Source organism: Hemicordylus capensis, chromosome 2 (genome assembly GCF_027244095.1).
Source record: "Hemicordylus capensis ecotype Gifberg chromosome 2, rHemCap1.1.pri, whole genome shotgun sequence".
NCBI classification, from domain to species: Eukaryota; Metazoa; Chordata; class Lepidosauria; order Squamata; family Cordylidae; genus Hemicordylus; species Hemicordylus capensis.
Window position 1 is genome coordinate 45,547,855 of NC_069658.1, and position 16,597 is coordinate 45,564,451.

General features: G+C 44.5%; 1 protein-coding gene across 1 annotated transcript in view; it reads right to left on the minus strand.

Annotated features, from left to right (window-relative positions):
* Positions 1–16,597, minus strand: part of CMYA5 (cardiomyopathy associated 5) — a 109,250-nt gene that overhangs the window by 80,248 nt on the left and 12,405 nt on the right. Inside the window, exon 2 of the mRNA XM_053299617.1 lies at positions 4,836–12,387. Coding sequence (XP_053155592.1) covers positions 4,836–12,387 — 7,552 coding nt within the window. The remainder of the gene's footprint in view (positions 1–4,835; positions 12,388–16,597) is intronic.

The following is a 16,597-nucleotide window of genomic DNA, read 5'->3' on the forward strand; positions in this document are numbered from 1 at the left end:
TCACACTGGTCTATGTTATATAACTGTTGCAAGGATTGCTAAGGTATGCAAAGTGAGCACCTAAATTGCTCTGTAATATCAATAAGTTGTTTCTTTTCGTACAGCCGACTTACGGCTTATATTTTCAAGGTCACTGTGAGTTTTCTTTCAGTTAGAAAAACTGTTGAAATGGTATGCGAAGAGGCACATCCAGGGGTTCAGGCATGCCTCATGAGGTTTTCCTTTTCTTTTCAGCAGATTCCCAAGATACATTGCAGTCTGTTTTTTCAAAGTGCTCTCAGTTCCAAAGGGCCTGTGTGAGGAGAGGCCCCACCCCTGAGTGACAGTGACATCTGGTGCTGCTGGGTAACACACTTTCTGGAGTGCGGGCCATTTCCCCTGGGCTCATCACAAGCTCCTAAGAACAGCCAAAGGAACACCAGAGACGTGGGGAAAGCTCTAACGTCATGTCCCCGCAGAATCTCTTTCCTGGCCCATCTCTCCAGCTCTGAATTGCAGTGTGCAGTCTATTGTAAACCACTCTGGGGGTCTTTTAAATTGAGATGTCTACATCTTTAAAATAAATACATGCATAAAGCTAGTTTGCTGTGTGGGAAAAGGAGACCTATTGTCTGAGAAACTCAAACAGAAAGTTTCCTTGGATGTATGGAAGTCCTGGTGTGATATTTTATTAAAGGTAAAGTTGTGCCATCGAGTCGATGTGGACTCTTGGCACCCACAGAGCCCTGTGGTTTTCTTTGCTAGAATACAGGAGGGGTTTACCATTGCCATCTCCCACACAGTATGAGATGATACCTTTCAGCATCTTCCTATATGGCTGTTGCCCGATATAGGTGTTTCGCATAGTCTGGGGAACATACCAGCAGGGATTCGAACCAGCAACCTCTTGCTCGCTAGGCAAGATACTTTTCTGTTGGAGTCTATATACTTGGTATTGGCAGACCAACTAAAATTGCTTATATCCAAGGAGGAGAAGTTTCAGCAAAGAATCAAAGTTCTGCTTTAAAGTTAGGACTTCAAAATACCAAACGAAGGGCCAAGACTGTTGCAATGTGAGAGAACCTGTGACTGGATTTTCCAACTTTTATCCTTTTCTTTAAAGCAGCTGCAAGCCTTGGCTTTGACTGGAACGGAAGTGTTCTGGCAAGGAGTATTGAACCATTTCCCATGCACTATTTTCCTCAGTTGAAGTTGCCCTCCACCACTGATATTAACTTTGCTAGGGAAAAATAACAGGTAGCTATGTTGTGCTTTTATTTCTTCCCCACTGTGGCTAAGCACAGCTTCTGAACAGGGGTGATTTAGAGATGGAAAACAGCATGGGGAAAAGGGTTAACTATCTTTACATTTGATGATGAATTTCTCACAGGGGCCTAGCTAGGGGAAAGGGGGCCTGTGTTCATCCCTCTTCCCAGCAGCCTCTCAGAGTGAGGAAGATAACAAAGGAAGAAGAGAGAGGTGGAGCTGGGCAGGGGGAGCAGGTTCTTTCAACCCATTCACTCAATTATAGCTACACCCGATTTTCTCATAACTGTTGAACTCTTTAAAAAACCAGTGGCTATCAGGGAGAAACAGGTAACAGGTACAATTCAAGGCAAATCCTCACTCTGTAAGCAATGAAAGGGAAACCTGCAATGTTCATTAATGATCTAAATGTGGGACTTCCCTCCCCAACTTATTATTTATTTATTGTATTGATGAGTTGCCTCTCCAATAAAGAATTTGCCCAGGGCAAGATACAATAAAAATACAAAGAACACATATATTTTGAACTGGCTTCCAAAGTATTGTTTACAACAGTTGGCTTCTGAGTTTGTCACTAGCTAATCAATGGCTTAAATTTACACTCTTAATTGCTCTTTTCCTATTGTACTTTACAACCATAACACACATCTTCTCCTTTTTTACGGACAAATAAAGAGTGGCCCGAGACATGGCGGTGCCTGAGGTAAGGCTGAAATGCTGCCTTGCCCCATGACCCTGATGTGGGGCAACTCCCTTTCAAAGCTGGCCTCTGCAAGCTTTGCAAGGGGTAGGGAAGAGGGCAGTTGCCAGCAGCCCCCTCTTCTCTCCTCATGCTTCTTGCAAGCTTTGTAAGGCGTTTGAGGAGAGGCTCTCCTTACAAAGCTTGCAAGGGTCAGTTTTGTCCTGAAGAGCTACTCCAATGGCAGCAGCAAGGGGCATCTTCCTGCCCAGCAGGCACCCCAACAAGATGCTGCTTGAGATGGCCGCCTCACCTTGCCTCATGAAAGAACTGCCCCTGAATGTATATACCACAACTCTTAACAGTTTTGGCCTACAGATACATTCTGCAAGGCCAATGGGATATTGCATACAAGGTAGGTGAAGTTTCAAAAGTTCACCCACTTGTTAATTGGCTGGCAATTAGGTAAGTACATTAATATCTTTGCTTGGGGAAGTATGATTAAAACGTTCCTTTCATTTTAGAAAGCCTACTGCCTTTTAAGGTTTCATCAGGGTTGTAGTGACTATTGAGCAAGGGGGGACAATTGTCCTTGGGTCCCAAGGGGACCCCAAGGCTCTCCCTAACCCTCGGCCAGGGCGCCTCCTTACCCCCTTCCACACCCAGCTGGCAAGCAAAGCACTCACCAGCTGGGAGCGCAAGGCATGCCCCTCTTCTCTCCTCTCAAGTTGGACACTCCTCTCCCCCCAGACATTGGCCCCTGCCCTGCATCTGAGGTCACATCATTTTCATTTCATCATTTTCAGTGAAAGGAGCTCCCTTTCAGCAATTCCACCAACCATTGACAGGGGAAATGAAACTATGTTGGTGCTGTGACAGCCCCATTCTCTGCACTGGCCCTGCCCCCTCGCATCTGACATCACATGCAGGGGGTGTGGCTTGGGGTAAATGTGAAAGAACACTCAGGGAGCAGGAGAGCAGCCAGTCATACTTGGTTCCCCAGCCGCTGGAAATCTCCCTATGCCCCTGGGTTCATCCTCTCCCTCTCCCTCTCTCACATATACACGTTTTCACTAATATTTTAATAGAAGGAGGATTCCGTTGAAATACAAGCACAACATAGTTAAATGAATGTTCACCAAACAGCAACACAAGAAGAAATAGACTGTCTCAAACTATAGCAGACATGTTTGTGTTCCTGTTTCTGAAGTAAAGGTCCATGTTGAAGCCTGGCTGCAAAGTCTAAATGTTTCAAGACTGATATTTATTTATTTTTAATTAATTTAATTTTTTGACACATTTTTATACTGCCCAAAACTTACCCCGTGTTGCTGGGATGATCCCAGACCAGTACAAAATGATTACAGACACACCCCTCCTTGGGCAACTTCTGTTGGTGAAAATGTATGCAAACTTTGAAGTTGCACAGAGCTAAAAGGGCACTTTTCAGAACAAATTTTAAACTGTCCTAGGAAAGGAAATGGGACTCACAGCCCAAATCTATTTGTCTGGAAGCCCCAGTGATTTCAAAAGAAGTTGCTTCCTAGTAAATATACTTAGAACAGTAGCCTCAAAACATGCTGAGAAGTGCTCCAGTCCTACTGGTGATGACTATCAATATGTTATGACTACACTTCTGCCTGCTTAGGTCTACTGAAGACATTGTGGCATATCCAAGAGCCAGTGTGGCATAGAGAGATTAGATATGCAGGGCTCTCCATTTCTTGTAAGACTGCAATTCCCACCATCCCCAGCCTTGAGCCATTATGGCTGGTGATTATGAGAGCTGTAGTCAAACAACATCTGGGGACCCAGGTTTGAGAGCTCTTGGTTTAGATTGTTGGACTCAGACTAGGGAAATCCAGGTTCAAATCCCATCTCAGGTAGAAATGGTCACTGGATCAGTTACACCCTCTCAACCTAAACTACCTCACAGGGTTGTAGTAAGGACAAAATAGGGTAGGGTAGCAATTTATCTGAGAAGGAGAAGGACAGCATGTGCGTGTGCATGCGCACATATATTCAACAAGTAAGGAAGTATTTTTAAAAGCAGCTTCCAAGAACTATTAACAGTCTTCTGCAGTAACTATACAATAGAAGTGTGCACAAGACACGTTCCTTTTCAAAGCAAGTTGGATCCACCAACCACCACCACCACCCCTCCCTCCCTCCCTCCCTCATGGTTAGACTTGGGCGGCTTTGGCTGACTGCCCCTTTTCAGGGAACCATGAGGAAATCCCACCCCCCTTCTCTCCGATTGGCCATGAGCAGGGGGGATTTTCCTCATCAGGCCTATCCTGCCCAAGATGGGCTAGTCAACCTTACCAATTGTAAGGGGCATGTGGAGCTGAAAGCAGGGTCATATGAACAGCATGGGCTGACTACATTTTTCAGGTTACAGAGGTCTGGGTGAAAGAATCCTGGTTTAATATTTAGCTTTAGTTAAGCTTTGGAAATTTTGTTACCATACAGTTGATAATTTCAAACCTGCCTTCAAGCCTAAGAGGCTGGGGAGGTCACATCATGTGCTTTAGATTATTGTAAGCTGGGGTGGGCTCATCCCCACTTGGGAGTAGATGGGCTACCACAGATCAGGTTAGTTAGACAGAACCTCCAGCCCTGCCTTCCAGCTATCTTGACCCCACGTCTGTTAACAGTTTGGTTAATAAAACTGGGGCCAGACATTTGTCTGTGCTCCCCTCATCCCAATGTTTGTGATTTGTCTCTTCATTGATCTCAATACAATTGGAATATTTCTAGCAAACAAAGCCTATATTAAGCCCCTAACAATTATAGGCTCTTCTCCAGAGGCTGCAGTATATACTATATATATCCCAGTGAAGCATCCTCCACTAAACATCAGCATCAATGAGAATTAAAAGGAACTAATTCCAAAATGTTAGTTGCTTACCTTTAATTCAGTTGCAGCTGTCTCCAAGTTTGTCACATTGTGTTCTTTGTGGTCCCCAAAAAGCTTGTTGTCAGCAGAGATGAGACATTTGCACTGGTAGCAGTAGGTATCCAGTTGGGCCTCTTCTGTTTCTTTCTGCCAGATCTCGCTTTCTGGAAGATTTTTTGGTAACTTTTCAGGACCCATCAACTCAAACCCCTCTTCTTCCGCATACGTATTTGCCTCTCTTTCACTCACAAATTCATAAGTATCACTAATGCGGTCTAAGGATTTTCTCTCATTAAACAGCAGCTCTTCACGAGCAACTTCTGAGGACGTCTCTTCCTGAAAAACATCATCTTGGGTAACCATCTCATACCCCATGAGCTCTGCTAGATCTTCATCAACATCACTGTACTCTTCCTCTTTTATTGAATATAATGGATATGTATCAAAATCATGTGACAAAAGAGAATAGTCCAGTTCCCCGAAAGTTTTATCAGATATTGCTTCAAGCCCTGCAAGTTGTTGGCTTGCTAAGCTGTTGGTCTGTGTTGCAAAATCATCAGGAATATGTTCTCCCAGCCTTTCTTCCAAAGCTTGCCCCTCAGTGTCCCAACATGGAAAATGTTCATGGTTTAAGTCATGTGTATCTTGTGCTTCAGGTTCAAGAGCTGAAATGAACTGGCTTTCTGGATGCCCCTCACTTTGCAAGTGAGTGTCAATATGCTGGAATGTTTCATGAAACTGTGTGCTCTCTTTGACAGGTTTTGCGACAGCATATTTATCGGCTTCATGAATCTCTGTTTCTTCAGATTGTTGGTTTTGATCAACTGCAAGGAAAGCAGTGTCTTTTGATCCATCTTGTGTGAATGCTTCCTCTGGTGTAAATGCTTCCTCTTGTATGGATGCTTCCTCTTGATAGACAGTTGCTGCATAATCAAGTATTGGACTCGACTCTTCATCACTGGTTTCCTCTGGTAACATTTGGTTTGTTTCTGGAGACAAGGATCCTTCTTCTCTACTTTGACTGCGTTCATCATTACTTGCACCTGAGGTGAAGAACCTGCTTCTGAATGGAAGTGCATGCGTTGGTTGACATGTCACAACTTTTATGTCACTCATAATCTCAGCTGGCCCTTCTATTAATGCATCATTTATCCCTGTGACAATTCCTCTTGGAGACAAGAGCTCCGTTTCATCAAATGCTTTAGCTAGAATATGAACAACCTCATGTTCCTTTTCATTTGGTTCATATATATCTTGTGAGAACCCTGATTGGTGTAAAACTTGTTCATGAATAGGCTGATCTTTTATAACTTGTTCCTTCTGAGGTTCTTCCAAGTTATTTGAAATGTCATCTTTATGAATGTCCTTTTCAAAGTATATTCCAGTCCCATCATCTCGGATTTGATGTCTACCATCAAAAGGCACATTGGTATTCTCCATTTCATCAACAAATGGAGGCTTGCAGCTATCTTTTTTAAGTTCTCCCATTGCTTCTTCATAGAGATCTTCATATAAAAATGCCAGAGCAGATGGCCCCTTCAAAAGCTCAGGATTAACAGTTGTGACTGGCAAGGGAACTTGTGATGATTGGAATGATGTGTCTTTTTCTGTATTAAATTCTTCCTCTGTATCTTTGTTATTTTTCCTAAGAGAATCAGTTAATTCATCTTTATTTGAGATCTTTGAAGTATCTTCCTCAGTTGTTTTCGTGTTTTCTTTTTTTGCTGTTCCTTGAAAGGTTTCATCCAAGTCTCTTCCTAATAAGGAAAATTCCAAAATGTCTTTTGAGCTTGCAGGCAGAGAGGTGGCTTCCTCAAATTTTTCTTCTGTAACATCAAATAGCCTCTGTGTTCTTTCAGTAGACTGTTTTTTTCCTGTTTCGGTGAAGGATCTGTCCTCAATCAAGGCTCGCATTCCAAAATTATCTGTACCAACTTCTTTTAAAATACCATCATCATCATTTTCTAGACAAACAAAAGTTTCCTTTTCAGCTTCTATATTTCCCTGATCATTTATTCCTTCAACAAATCCCTTTGATTCATTGCCTTTATCCTTATGGTTGCCTTCTTTTAAGATTTCTGGAATTGCTGTATTTAATTTACACACTGAAGGTTCATGGCTAACCATATCTTCAGCTTCATGAAATGTTTTTATTTTTAGAGATTTTACTGTAAAATCTGATCTCTCTGGCATATGCTTGTTTTCTTCTTTATCAACTGAAGAAGTCAGTGGAGCAGCATAAGTACGCACTGCCTGAAAACTTTTAGAAATACCAGAAGTGTCTTTCCCGTGAACAAGTTCAGCAGCAGATACAGCTTCCTCCCTCTGTTGTTCATGCTTTATTTCCCTTTCTTTTTGTAAATAGTGTTCAGGTTCTTTCATGGTTTGATCTCCACTAGACAAACATGTTATTTCTTCTGTTTTGGGAAGGTCTTCCATACAAATTGTTATAGCCTTGTTTGCAGATGTATCTGAGTCTGCTGATGAATGTAAGTTGCGTGTGCAAATATCATTCACAGGTTCTGACAGTACAGCATTATAAGGCTCATTTCGAATTAAATTTGGTGTTGCCGGGCTATCAGGGATGTGTTCCCTTTTATCTTGATCAGTAACCTCTGTTTGAGGTTTACTAGAAAATGGTTCCAATGCAAAATGTGCTAGAGGGCTTTCTTTCTCAATAGATACATCAGTCGCAGGAGGGCCAGCTGAATCATTTATTTCTGCCAACAATTTAGCTTCTTCAAAAGGTGGTTGAGCCTCTACGTTCTCTTTTGCTTTGGTCAAATAGAAAGAAGTTTGAATTTCTTTTGCCTCAGAAAGGAGGAATGCAGCTATGGACAAGGGCTCTTCTGGCATCACGTTTTCTATTTCAGGAGTGGAAGGCTGGGTTTCCTGCTTCTCAGCAAGATCCAGCAGAATAGAGTTGGACTGGCCCAGTTGTGAAGACATTGAGACAACTGGTGAATGTGAATTAACTTCCTGCTTCTCAATTTTCTCAGGGTGAAGAGGTGAAACTGATGGTGGCAGTTCCAAGGTCTGATTTGGGGCCTCAGATGAATACAGCTGTGCTTCTGTGGAAGAAGATAAATCTAAATGTCCCAGATCCAATGGTGCAGTTACTAATGGATAATGCTGTTTCCTCCCCCTTTCTTCTGTGAGTGAAACAGACTGTCTGCATTCTAACTGCATAGCTTCCAGCTGGATTTCTGGTTTCTTTGCTTTATCCATGAACTCTGATAACACAGACACTCCAGAATCAACTTCAACAGTTGTAGGCAAGTAGCCCTGACATTCCTGTATTCCTGACTCACCAGCCAGCTGAGATGAATCTTGAGCAGTTACAGATGAGAACAGTGGTGTTCCTTCCACCTCCAATTCTTTTACTGATGGCAGTGAATTTAGATGTTCTGATGTCTGTTGCAGGATGGGTGACTTTAAAGAAGAGTTTTGCACCTTTGAAAGTTCCGTCTCCAAAAGTATTCGCTCTTGGTTATCTCTTTCCTCCCCATGATACAATAATTCTTGATGTATGTGTGCTGACTGTAGAGTCGTCTCTTGTTTCATGATCTCTTCAGTGGAATTAAACAAACTCAAATCTTCTTGTTCTGATTGTGATGTCACAGGGCAATATGGCTCAATATCTTGATTCCTTGTTTCAGACTGTGCAGTAGCAAGAAAATGGTCTTTTTGCATGCCTACTTTTTCAGCAGCCAGATGCACTGACTCTTCAATTGAAAGTGAATGGGAGTCATCATGTTTATCTCCATCAACAGCATATAATGCAACGGTTTGTCTGAAAAGGTGTTCTGCAGATACAGGCAAGGAAGGAAGAGCCATTTCCTTTACTGCTTCAGAAGCGACGTCTTCTAGAATGGCCTTTGATTCCTCTGGCACAATCTGTGTGTCCATGGGTGGATAAGGTGGTCCCTTCCTGGCTTCACCAGTGAGGAAGGGGGCAATGGGCAGTGACTCCTCTGGCACCATTTTTGGCACCTCAGGAATGAGGAATTGACTTTCTTCTATCTCAGCTTTTTCCTTAAGGGCTGGTGAAAGTAAGTTTGATTGCTCTGAAGGTGGCATTGAATTTGGCATGGATGCTGCAGAAACTGCCTGATCATTTATTTGAAGAGATAATGAAATTTCTGGAGATGGTTTGGCTGTCTCATTTAGTGTACCAGGTAAATAACTTTGACTTTCCTGTGTCTCTGGACCAGCAGTAGGGCTTCGCAGCCCCAATACTGGAATTATGGACAAATACTGTTCAGCTTCTTCTCTCTCTTTCTCAGGTGATATTGCATGTTCAGCTTCTGATTGGGGAGCCACAGAACTCTCTGAATGAAGGTTTCCTTTCTCTGTGCTTTGAATATTTATGTGTTTTCCTGATTCACATACTGAGGGCAACACCTGTGGATAGTCTGGCTCCAACTCTGTACCAACGGCCTGAATACCTTGCTTTGTCATATGTTCTGAGTCCAGTTCTGGAGTGTCTTGTTTAAATATACCATTTGCTATGGGTAAAGTGGAGAACGACCCAGTGTCTAGGTCTGCTGCTCTTGTTGAAATACTGTGATCTCCCTGTGTTTCCATTACACATACTGACTGGGGTAAACCTAGTCCAGTTGCAGGCAAGAGAGCCTGGCTTCCATCTATCTCCATTTCTTCCACCCAATTCAATATATCTGACTCCACTTGTAGAACTGTAGTTGGTAATTGCTGAGCGGTTTGCTCTGTCTCTGACTGCACTCTCTCTTGCTCTTCGGGTACACAGATAGGATACGACGAATCTGGAGATGAAGGCTCAGTGAAGGATGTGTCAGGATGCATATCTTTCTCATCTCTTTCATGGATAGAATGTGATGCAATGGTTTCTTCCAAATGGGATGATATGGAGGAATTATGCCCAATATTCTGTTCCCTTGCTTCCTTGCACTCAGATTCAACTGAGTGCTCCAGTTCAAGTGGTGAGGTAGCAAGTAAATGAAACTGATCTTCTCGCTGGTTTTCATCTCCACAGAGACATGTTACGTCCTGATCTTTGGGATACAGCTTTGCATTAATAAGTGAAGAGACCTGGTTTTCTAACTTTGCCACTTCTTGGGATGGAACAGATGCTTCAGGAAGAGACTCTGCAGGTAAAGGTGAATCAGATGGAGTTGTTTTCCTCTCCTCCACAGCACCATCAGACTCTCTTGAAACAGACACTAATTCTTCTGATGGAACTTTTGTGTGTGAGTAGGGCTGGATTTCTACTTCTCTTACATCAGTGGTTTGAAAGGCAGCAGAACGTGATGCTTCCTCTGATACTACTGTCTCAGAAAAATAGGGCAGATTTTCTTGTTTCTCCATTTGTTCATTTTGGTATGGTAAAATAGAAGTTGGCTGTTCTGACAGTGGCATTGCACTTACTGGCAAATACAGCTGACTTTCCTGCTTTTCAACATTTTCAATGTGGAGAGATGAAATAGCCAGGAGCTGTTCTGAGGAGTCAAGTGCTGCAGCAGGAGCGTCTAGACTGGCTTCCTTACCTGTGGGATGTGACAGCTTTGAGTGTTTTGATCTCAGTGGTGCCTTTATGAGTTCAGAGATAACTGGATGTTCACTTTCTGGCTCTGCTACTGCTGAGGAGTGCTGGTGAATTTCCTCTCTCTCTGCATCCAGAATGGGGAGTGATGAATCTGGGCACTGAAATTCAATCTCTGCAGTCTGATTTTCTATTTCGTCTCTTAAATGTGATTCTTCAGTATGTTCTGGCTCTAATGGTGAGGTCACAGGTAACTGTGCCTGAACAGCTTCCTCTACCAAACTTGATTGCAATTGCTCTTCTTTTTTCTCTGCTTCATTCATAAAATAGGAGGACTGTAATAATGCAGAAGCCTCTTTGTAGGGATAGTACTGGGACTCCTGTGCTTCTGTCCTGCTAGCTGTAGAAGGAAATTCAGGTACAGTCTCCATTTCTCTTGCCTCTGATTCTTTCACTGCATGGACCAACTGCTGGTGTTCTGACTCTGTTTGTAAAACTGTGGTTAATTGCTCCTGTATCTCTTCTTTCTTTGAATATCCCATCTCCATCTGCCTTATTTCTTGCTGTTCAGTGTCAGGCACAGAATGTGGTGATTCTGCATGTTCAGGCATAAACTCTGTTGCTGCCAGTGAAAAAGGAGGCTTGTCTTGCTTCCCTGTTTCTTCAACAGAATGCAACAAGGTTGCATCTTTGATCTCTAATTGCGAAAGGTGTGGTTGAATGTCTTGGTCTGGGGTTTTGGCTAAATCAGACTGTGGAGGTTCATGCTGCTTTGCTGCAAGATTATTTGGGTACTGCACATCCTGAGTGGCAGGTTCTGATAGCGCCGTTATTGTTGATTCAGACTGACTCTCTGTTTGCTTAGAGTAAAAAAGGGGTTCAGGAGAGACCAATGCACAAGGCTGAGTTGTTTCCATCTCTGACATAGACCCCGATTCTACTGATATACCATCGACTCCTGTGGTCATTGGTAAATGATGCTGCAGTTTCTCCTTCTCAGTTTCAGCAAGGAAGTTGGACAATTTTTCCGACATGATATTTGCTGTATTCCAAAGAAGAGAATGGTCTTCCTTTTTCTCCATGGCCCAATGATCTGATGGAGCAAAGCTTGCCTCTTCTGACACTGATGGTTGACTTGTGGGTGGATTTGGCTCGGTATCCACCTTATTTGCTTTGTCAGCAATGGAAGATGAATTGAACGGTAGTTTTTCTGACCTCTTATTTTGAGTTTCAGACAAAAAAGATCGTCTTGGTTTCTTCTCATCCTTGTCATATGGAACAGACACACCAGACTTTGGAATATTTGTCTGCACATGCTTGAGATTATAACGGAGAATTTCTTTCTTATTTTTATCTTTGGCTTCTCTTTCAACATGCCTTAGAGATACAGAAATGCCTTGCCGGGAGAATATTTTGGGTTGTTCTCTTGGCTTCTTGATTACAGGTGGAGGTGGAGGTGGAGGCACATCTTTTCTGTCCACCCTCCGGAAAATCTTTTTATGTCTTTCTTCCAGCACTGCAGTGATCTGGAGAATCCTTGCTCTTACTGTTCCTTCGAGGGGGAGCTCTCCCTTTTTCTTCAAAGAATTTTCTTTCTCTTCTGGCAATGAAGGCACCACTTCTTGTGTGATTTGTACCAAATAGTCTTTGATCTTTGAAGGTTGTACTTGATAGGGCCATGACTGTGGATTTGCAGGGTCTAATTCTCTTTCTTCAGCTTTGTCTTGCATCTGCCTTCCAGAATAGTCAAATTTCTTACATTTTTGGTTTGGAGACAATGGTGTTTGATCTGGAGAGTTGCTTCCAGTTCCCTGGGCAATTTTTCCTTCATCCATGAGAGGCATAATTTTCCCAGCTGGGGAATCTATGTATGAGTTTTCCATACTATAGACACCAGATGTAGCACTAGTTTCTGAGGCTTGAGACATTGAACATCTACTGGAACTGGTCTCCCACATCAGTCCATTATCTTCACTTTGAACAGCATCCATAGCATCAGAAAACTTGGATCTCACCTCTTCATTGTGGTTAAAGTTTTTTAAACTGATAAAGAAACAAATATTAAGAATGTATAACCGTTTTCTTAAGTAACAAACATATATTCAAATAATTACTAAACATTTTAAATGTGTTTTTATTTTTAAAAAAGAATATGGGGCAAGTTTTACTTTATTTATATTTTACTTTACTTTTATTCACTTTTTTATAGTGAGCCACAAAGCAAATGAGTTACCCCTTTTTATTGTGAGTACCAGGACATGCAGATGAATTTTATGTCTCATTTCTTCTCTCAGACAATCATGTATCTATGATTCATAGTGTAGCTAAGTTTTGTGCCATCGTATGTAGAATTCCCCATGATTTAACTAAGGCTCTAAACTTTGTGGCTGGCTGAGAATACTATATATTGTTTTATTTTATTGTATGCTGGTCATAGGCCAATAACAAAGAATCTGATTTTTTAAAAAAAGAATGGGAAGTAATATTTAGGTTGAAAAACTGCTGTATGGTTGTTCTTGTTCTTCTCAGTTCATGAGTATCTGAATCTAGAAAAAAGTTTCATTCCTACCTCCTGCTCAAACTGTGTATAGGAATGGGAGGGAGGGAGGGAGGGAGGGAAGAAAGAGCGACTGCTGGGGAGTCCAAGATGACAAAGGGGCAAAGAATATGACACACACTCCTCGTCAGTGGGTGGGTCCTCAGCATTCTTAGGCTATGCTTTTGAGACAGCAGCAGTTACACACAAACACTCTCAGACTATACCACCAAGCCAGGTAGTGGCAGCAGGAAGGTTCCTAGATCAAGTTGCAAAGGGTGGGGAGAGGGGAAAGAGGAAGCATATGCACTCCAGCAGGGCAAGGAAAGGAAAATAAACAGCATGTTCAAGTGGGATGAGGAAGGGCTGTGGCAGGATGGCTGTGAGGTACTGTCATGGTGGTGGTGGGTAGGAATGTGCACGGAACTGGCTGGCCCAGTTCGGTTTGAGGCCAAACCGGCCTCATACCCAACCGGGCCAGTTATAAAAGGATAGTGGGCAGGGCAGGTCTGTGAAGAGAGGGGTCATAAGGGAGGAAAGCACCCCTTCAGGAGAAGGAGGCTGCTGCTGTGTGAATTAGATGAGGAAACAAGATGAACAAGATCTGTTAACTCAGGAAGGGGGAAAGAAAGACAGAGGGCAAGAGCAAGTGGAAGAGAGAGAAAGAGAAAATGAAGTGGGGGAGAAAGAAAGAAGAAAGGGTGAGGGACGGGCCTGAGGCTGTCAGTGGCCTGAGGGGAACGAGCAGCCATGGCAGTGGTGGCAGTGAGGAAGGGCCAGGTCAATCATTGCTGCTGCTCCTGTGGGGTAAGGGTGGGGAGGTCTCTGGGGATAGGGGGCAGTGCCAATAGGCACCAGTAATGCTGCAGCCATGACCAAGAGGGGCGAGGGGGATGGAGGAGTGACCAAGAGGGGTGAGGGGTGGTGGAAGCAACTGGATGGAGGAGGAGCAGGAGTGTGGCTCCAGTGAGGGTGGAGAGATCTCTGAAGTGAGGGGAGCAATCAAGTACTAGCGCGCAGATGCTCTGCATGGATTAAGCCAGTAGCCTGTAATAAATCGACTACTGTTTAGTGCTGCACTTTCTGATATTTTGCTTCAGAGCTTGTATTTCATTTCAAAGGCATAAACTTTCTTTTAATTGGTCTGGACAAAAATTTGACTATTTGATTATCTTTCTGACTATGGTCCCACCTATCTAGACCTGCTTCATTATCCTTTTCTCTTATTTCACTCCTAAATGTACATCACCCATGTGCCTATTAACCATTTTCACCAATGTGCTCATTCCTTACATTAGTTCTAGCAGAAGCTGAATTTAGCTTCTTCACAATCCCAGAACCTGGTTGCATCATTATACTAACTAAAATTCTCCCATTGTTGCCAGCTTTTGACCATCCTGTATCAAATTCATTGGGGACTGTATATATGGCATGTGTGGGGTGGGGTGCTTGCACAAAAACCAGTGCTGTTTACAAAGGGAAAAAAGCCAAGGCCCACAGTTTTGGTTAGGGGAAGTATACATCTACAGGAACTATGTAATAATGAGCCCCTGGTGGCGCAGTGGTAAAACTGCTGCCCTGTAACCAGAAGGTTACAAGTTCGATCCTGACCAGGGGCTCAAGGTTGACTCTGCCTTCCATCCTTCCAAGGTCGGTAAAATGAGTACCCAGAATGTTGGGGGCAATATGCTAAAAATCATTGTAAACCGCTTAGAGAGCTCCGGCTATAGAGCGGTATATAAATGTAAGTGCTATTGCTAAGTGCTATTGCTATAACTAGCGGACGCGCACAGAGCATCTTTGTGCTTTTGGTCCGGCTGTTTCCCCCTCCTGCCCAGGTCTCTCTTCTCTCCCCCTCCCTCCAGCCCCGCGCTCTCTTGTGCTCCCCACTTCCGTTCCCCCCACCCCCCGGAGCCACACCAGGCAACGGGCAGCCAAAAAGAGCCCCACCGCTGCCGTTACCACATGTTGCCCACTCAACCCTGCCAGCAGCGCTTCCTGCCTCCTGCCAGCCTGGGCTGCGGTGGTCGCAACCAAAGCCGGCTGCCTCCGCCTCCTCACAGCGGCTGGGCTGCCCCGGCCACTCCAAGCGGCGGGCGGCCAAAAAAGGCCCCGCCACCACCGTTACTGTCCGTTCCCTTCACTCCTGGCAGCCCGCCAGGGCCAGTCTGTTCTACTGCCTCCCGCCTACTCCTAGCCCAGGCCGCGGACGCGACGGTTGCAACCGCGGCTGGGCTAGGCTGGCCGAGCGCGGCGGGAGCTAATGTGCAACTGGAGGCGCCGGCGCCGCCATTTCCCCCCGTGGCTGCATCTCAGCTCGCGTTGCGAGCCGCCTCCGCCCAGCCAATCCGGCACTTCATCTGGGTTGCTGCCGGGACGCATCCCCACAGGCACATCTACGAGAATTAAATATATGGATTAGTATCAGGAAAATGAAGAAAACTACAATGAAATACAGGTGGCCCTCATCACCTGCGATTCCAGCAACCACAGTTCCTTGTATCTATGTATTTATTTAACACATTTGTATACCACTCAAAATGCAAGTATCCATGGACAGGTCCTAGAGACCTGATTTCTTTATCCGCAGTGCGATAAATGCACCTATACGTGGTTGCAGAGAGGCTGGAAATGACTTCCAGTGTAACTTATGGCTGCCATTTTGAGGCTCTCTCTTTAAAAACAATTTTTGTCAAAAATCCAGATGATTCGGAGGGGCTTGGGGGTGTTATTTCTGGAGCCCTGCAGAGCAAGCTACTGTGTAGTTCTACTCTTATTTCTCCCCATTCCCACTTTTTAGGCATCTTTAGGCTTTTTCTCAGAACAATCTCCCAGTCCCCATAGAGTTAAGATTTCGTTGTCTGAGGTTTCCATATTCACAGGAACGTAACCTCCACGAATAAAAAGGGCCACCTATCTGACAAGAAATGCAGTGTTATATCAGTTGCATCACTGCCTTGGGACACTTTTTCATTCCTGCTTTCTGGTTATGGTTAGTAATCCCAAAAGCAGGGTATCACTACACTCTGAGTTTGCCTACATCTGTATGCAGCAGGAGCAGGGGTGGAGCCACCACTGGGCAAATGGGTTCAAAGAACCCGGGCCACCACCAACCAGGGGCTGCGAGCACGGCCACAGACACTCTCCCCACATCTGACGACAGATGTGAGGGGCATTATTTTGGCCCCAAATGAGGCCACGCAGCCCCATTTGGAGCCAAAATCGGCCCGTGCTGCATTGGCAGCACAGCTGGAGTGACTTTCCCTGCCTTAAAGGCAGGGAGAGCCGCTCGCTGCCAATGCAGCAGGGCCGGTCGATCTTCCTCCCAAACAAGGCCACATAGCCCTGTTTAAGAGAGAGATCGGCCCACACTGCATTGGCAGCACGGTCGGAATTGCTCTCCCTGCCTTTAAGGCAGAGAGAGTCACTCCGGCCCACTCTGCCCAATGAAGTGCAGGCTGATTTCCCTTCCAAACGGGGCTGTGTGGCTCTGTTTGGGAGGGAGACCACATCTCCCGCATCAGACATCAGATGTGGGGGCATGGCTAGCCGGGCCTGACATCAGACATGAGGGAGGGGGCCAGGGGGCTGTGGCGGCCACCACACACAGGCCACAGCCAGCCTCCCTATGCTGCTAAGCAGAAGTCAATGTCTAGAGAGATGAGGAGGAAGCCGAGGGCCCTTACTACTGTGGGCCCTGGATGTCCCTCAGTTGCT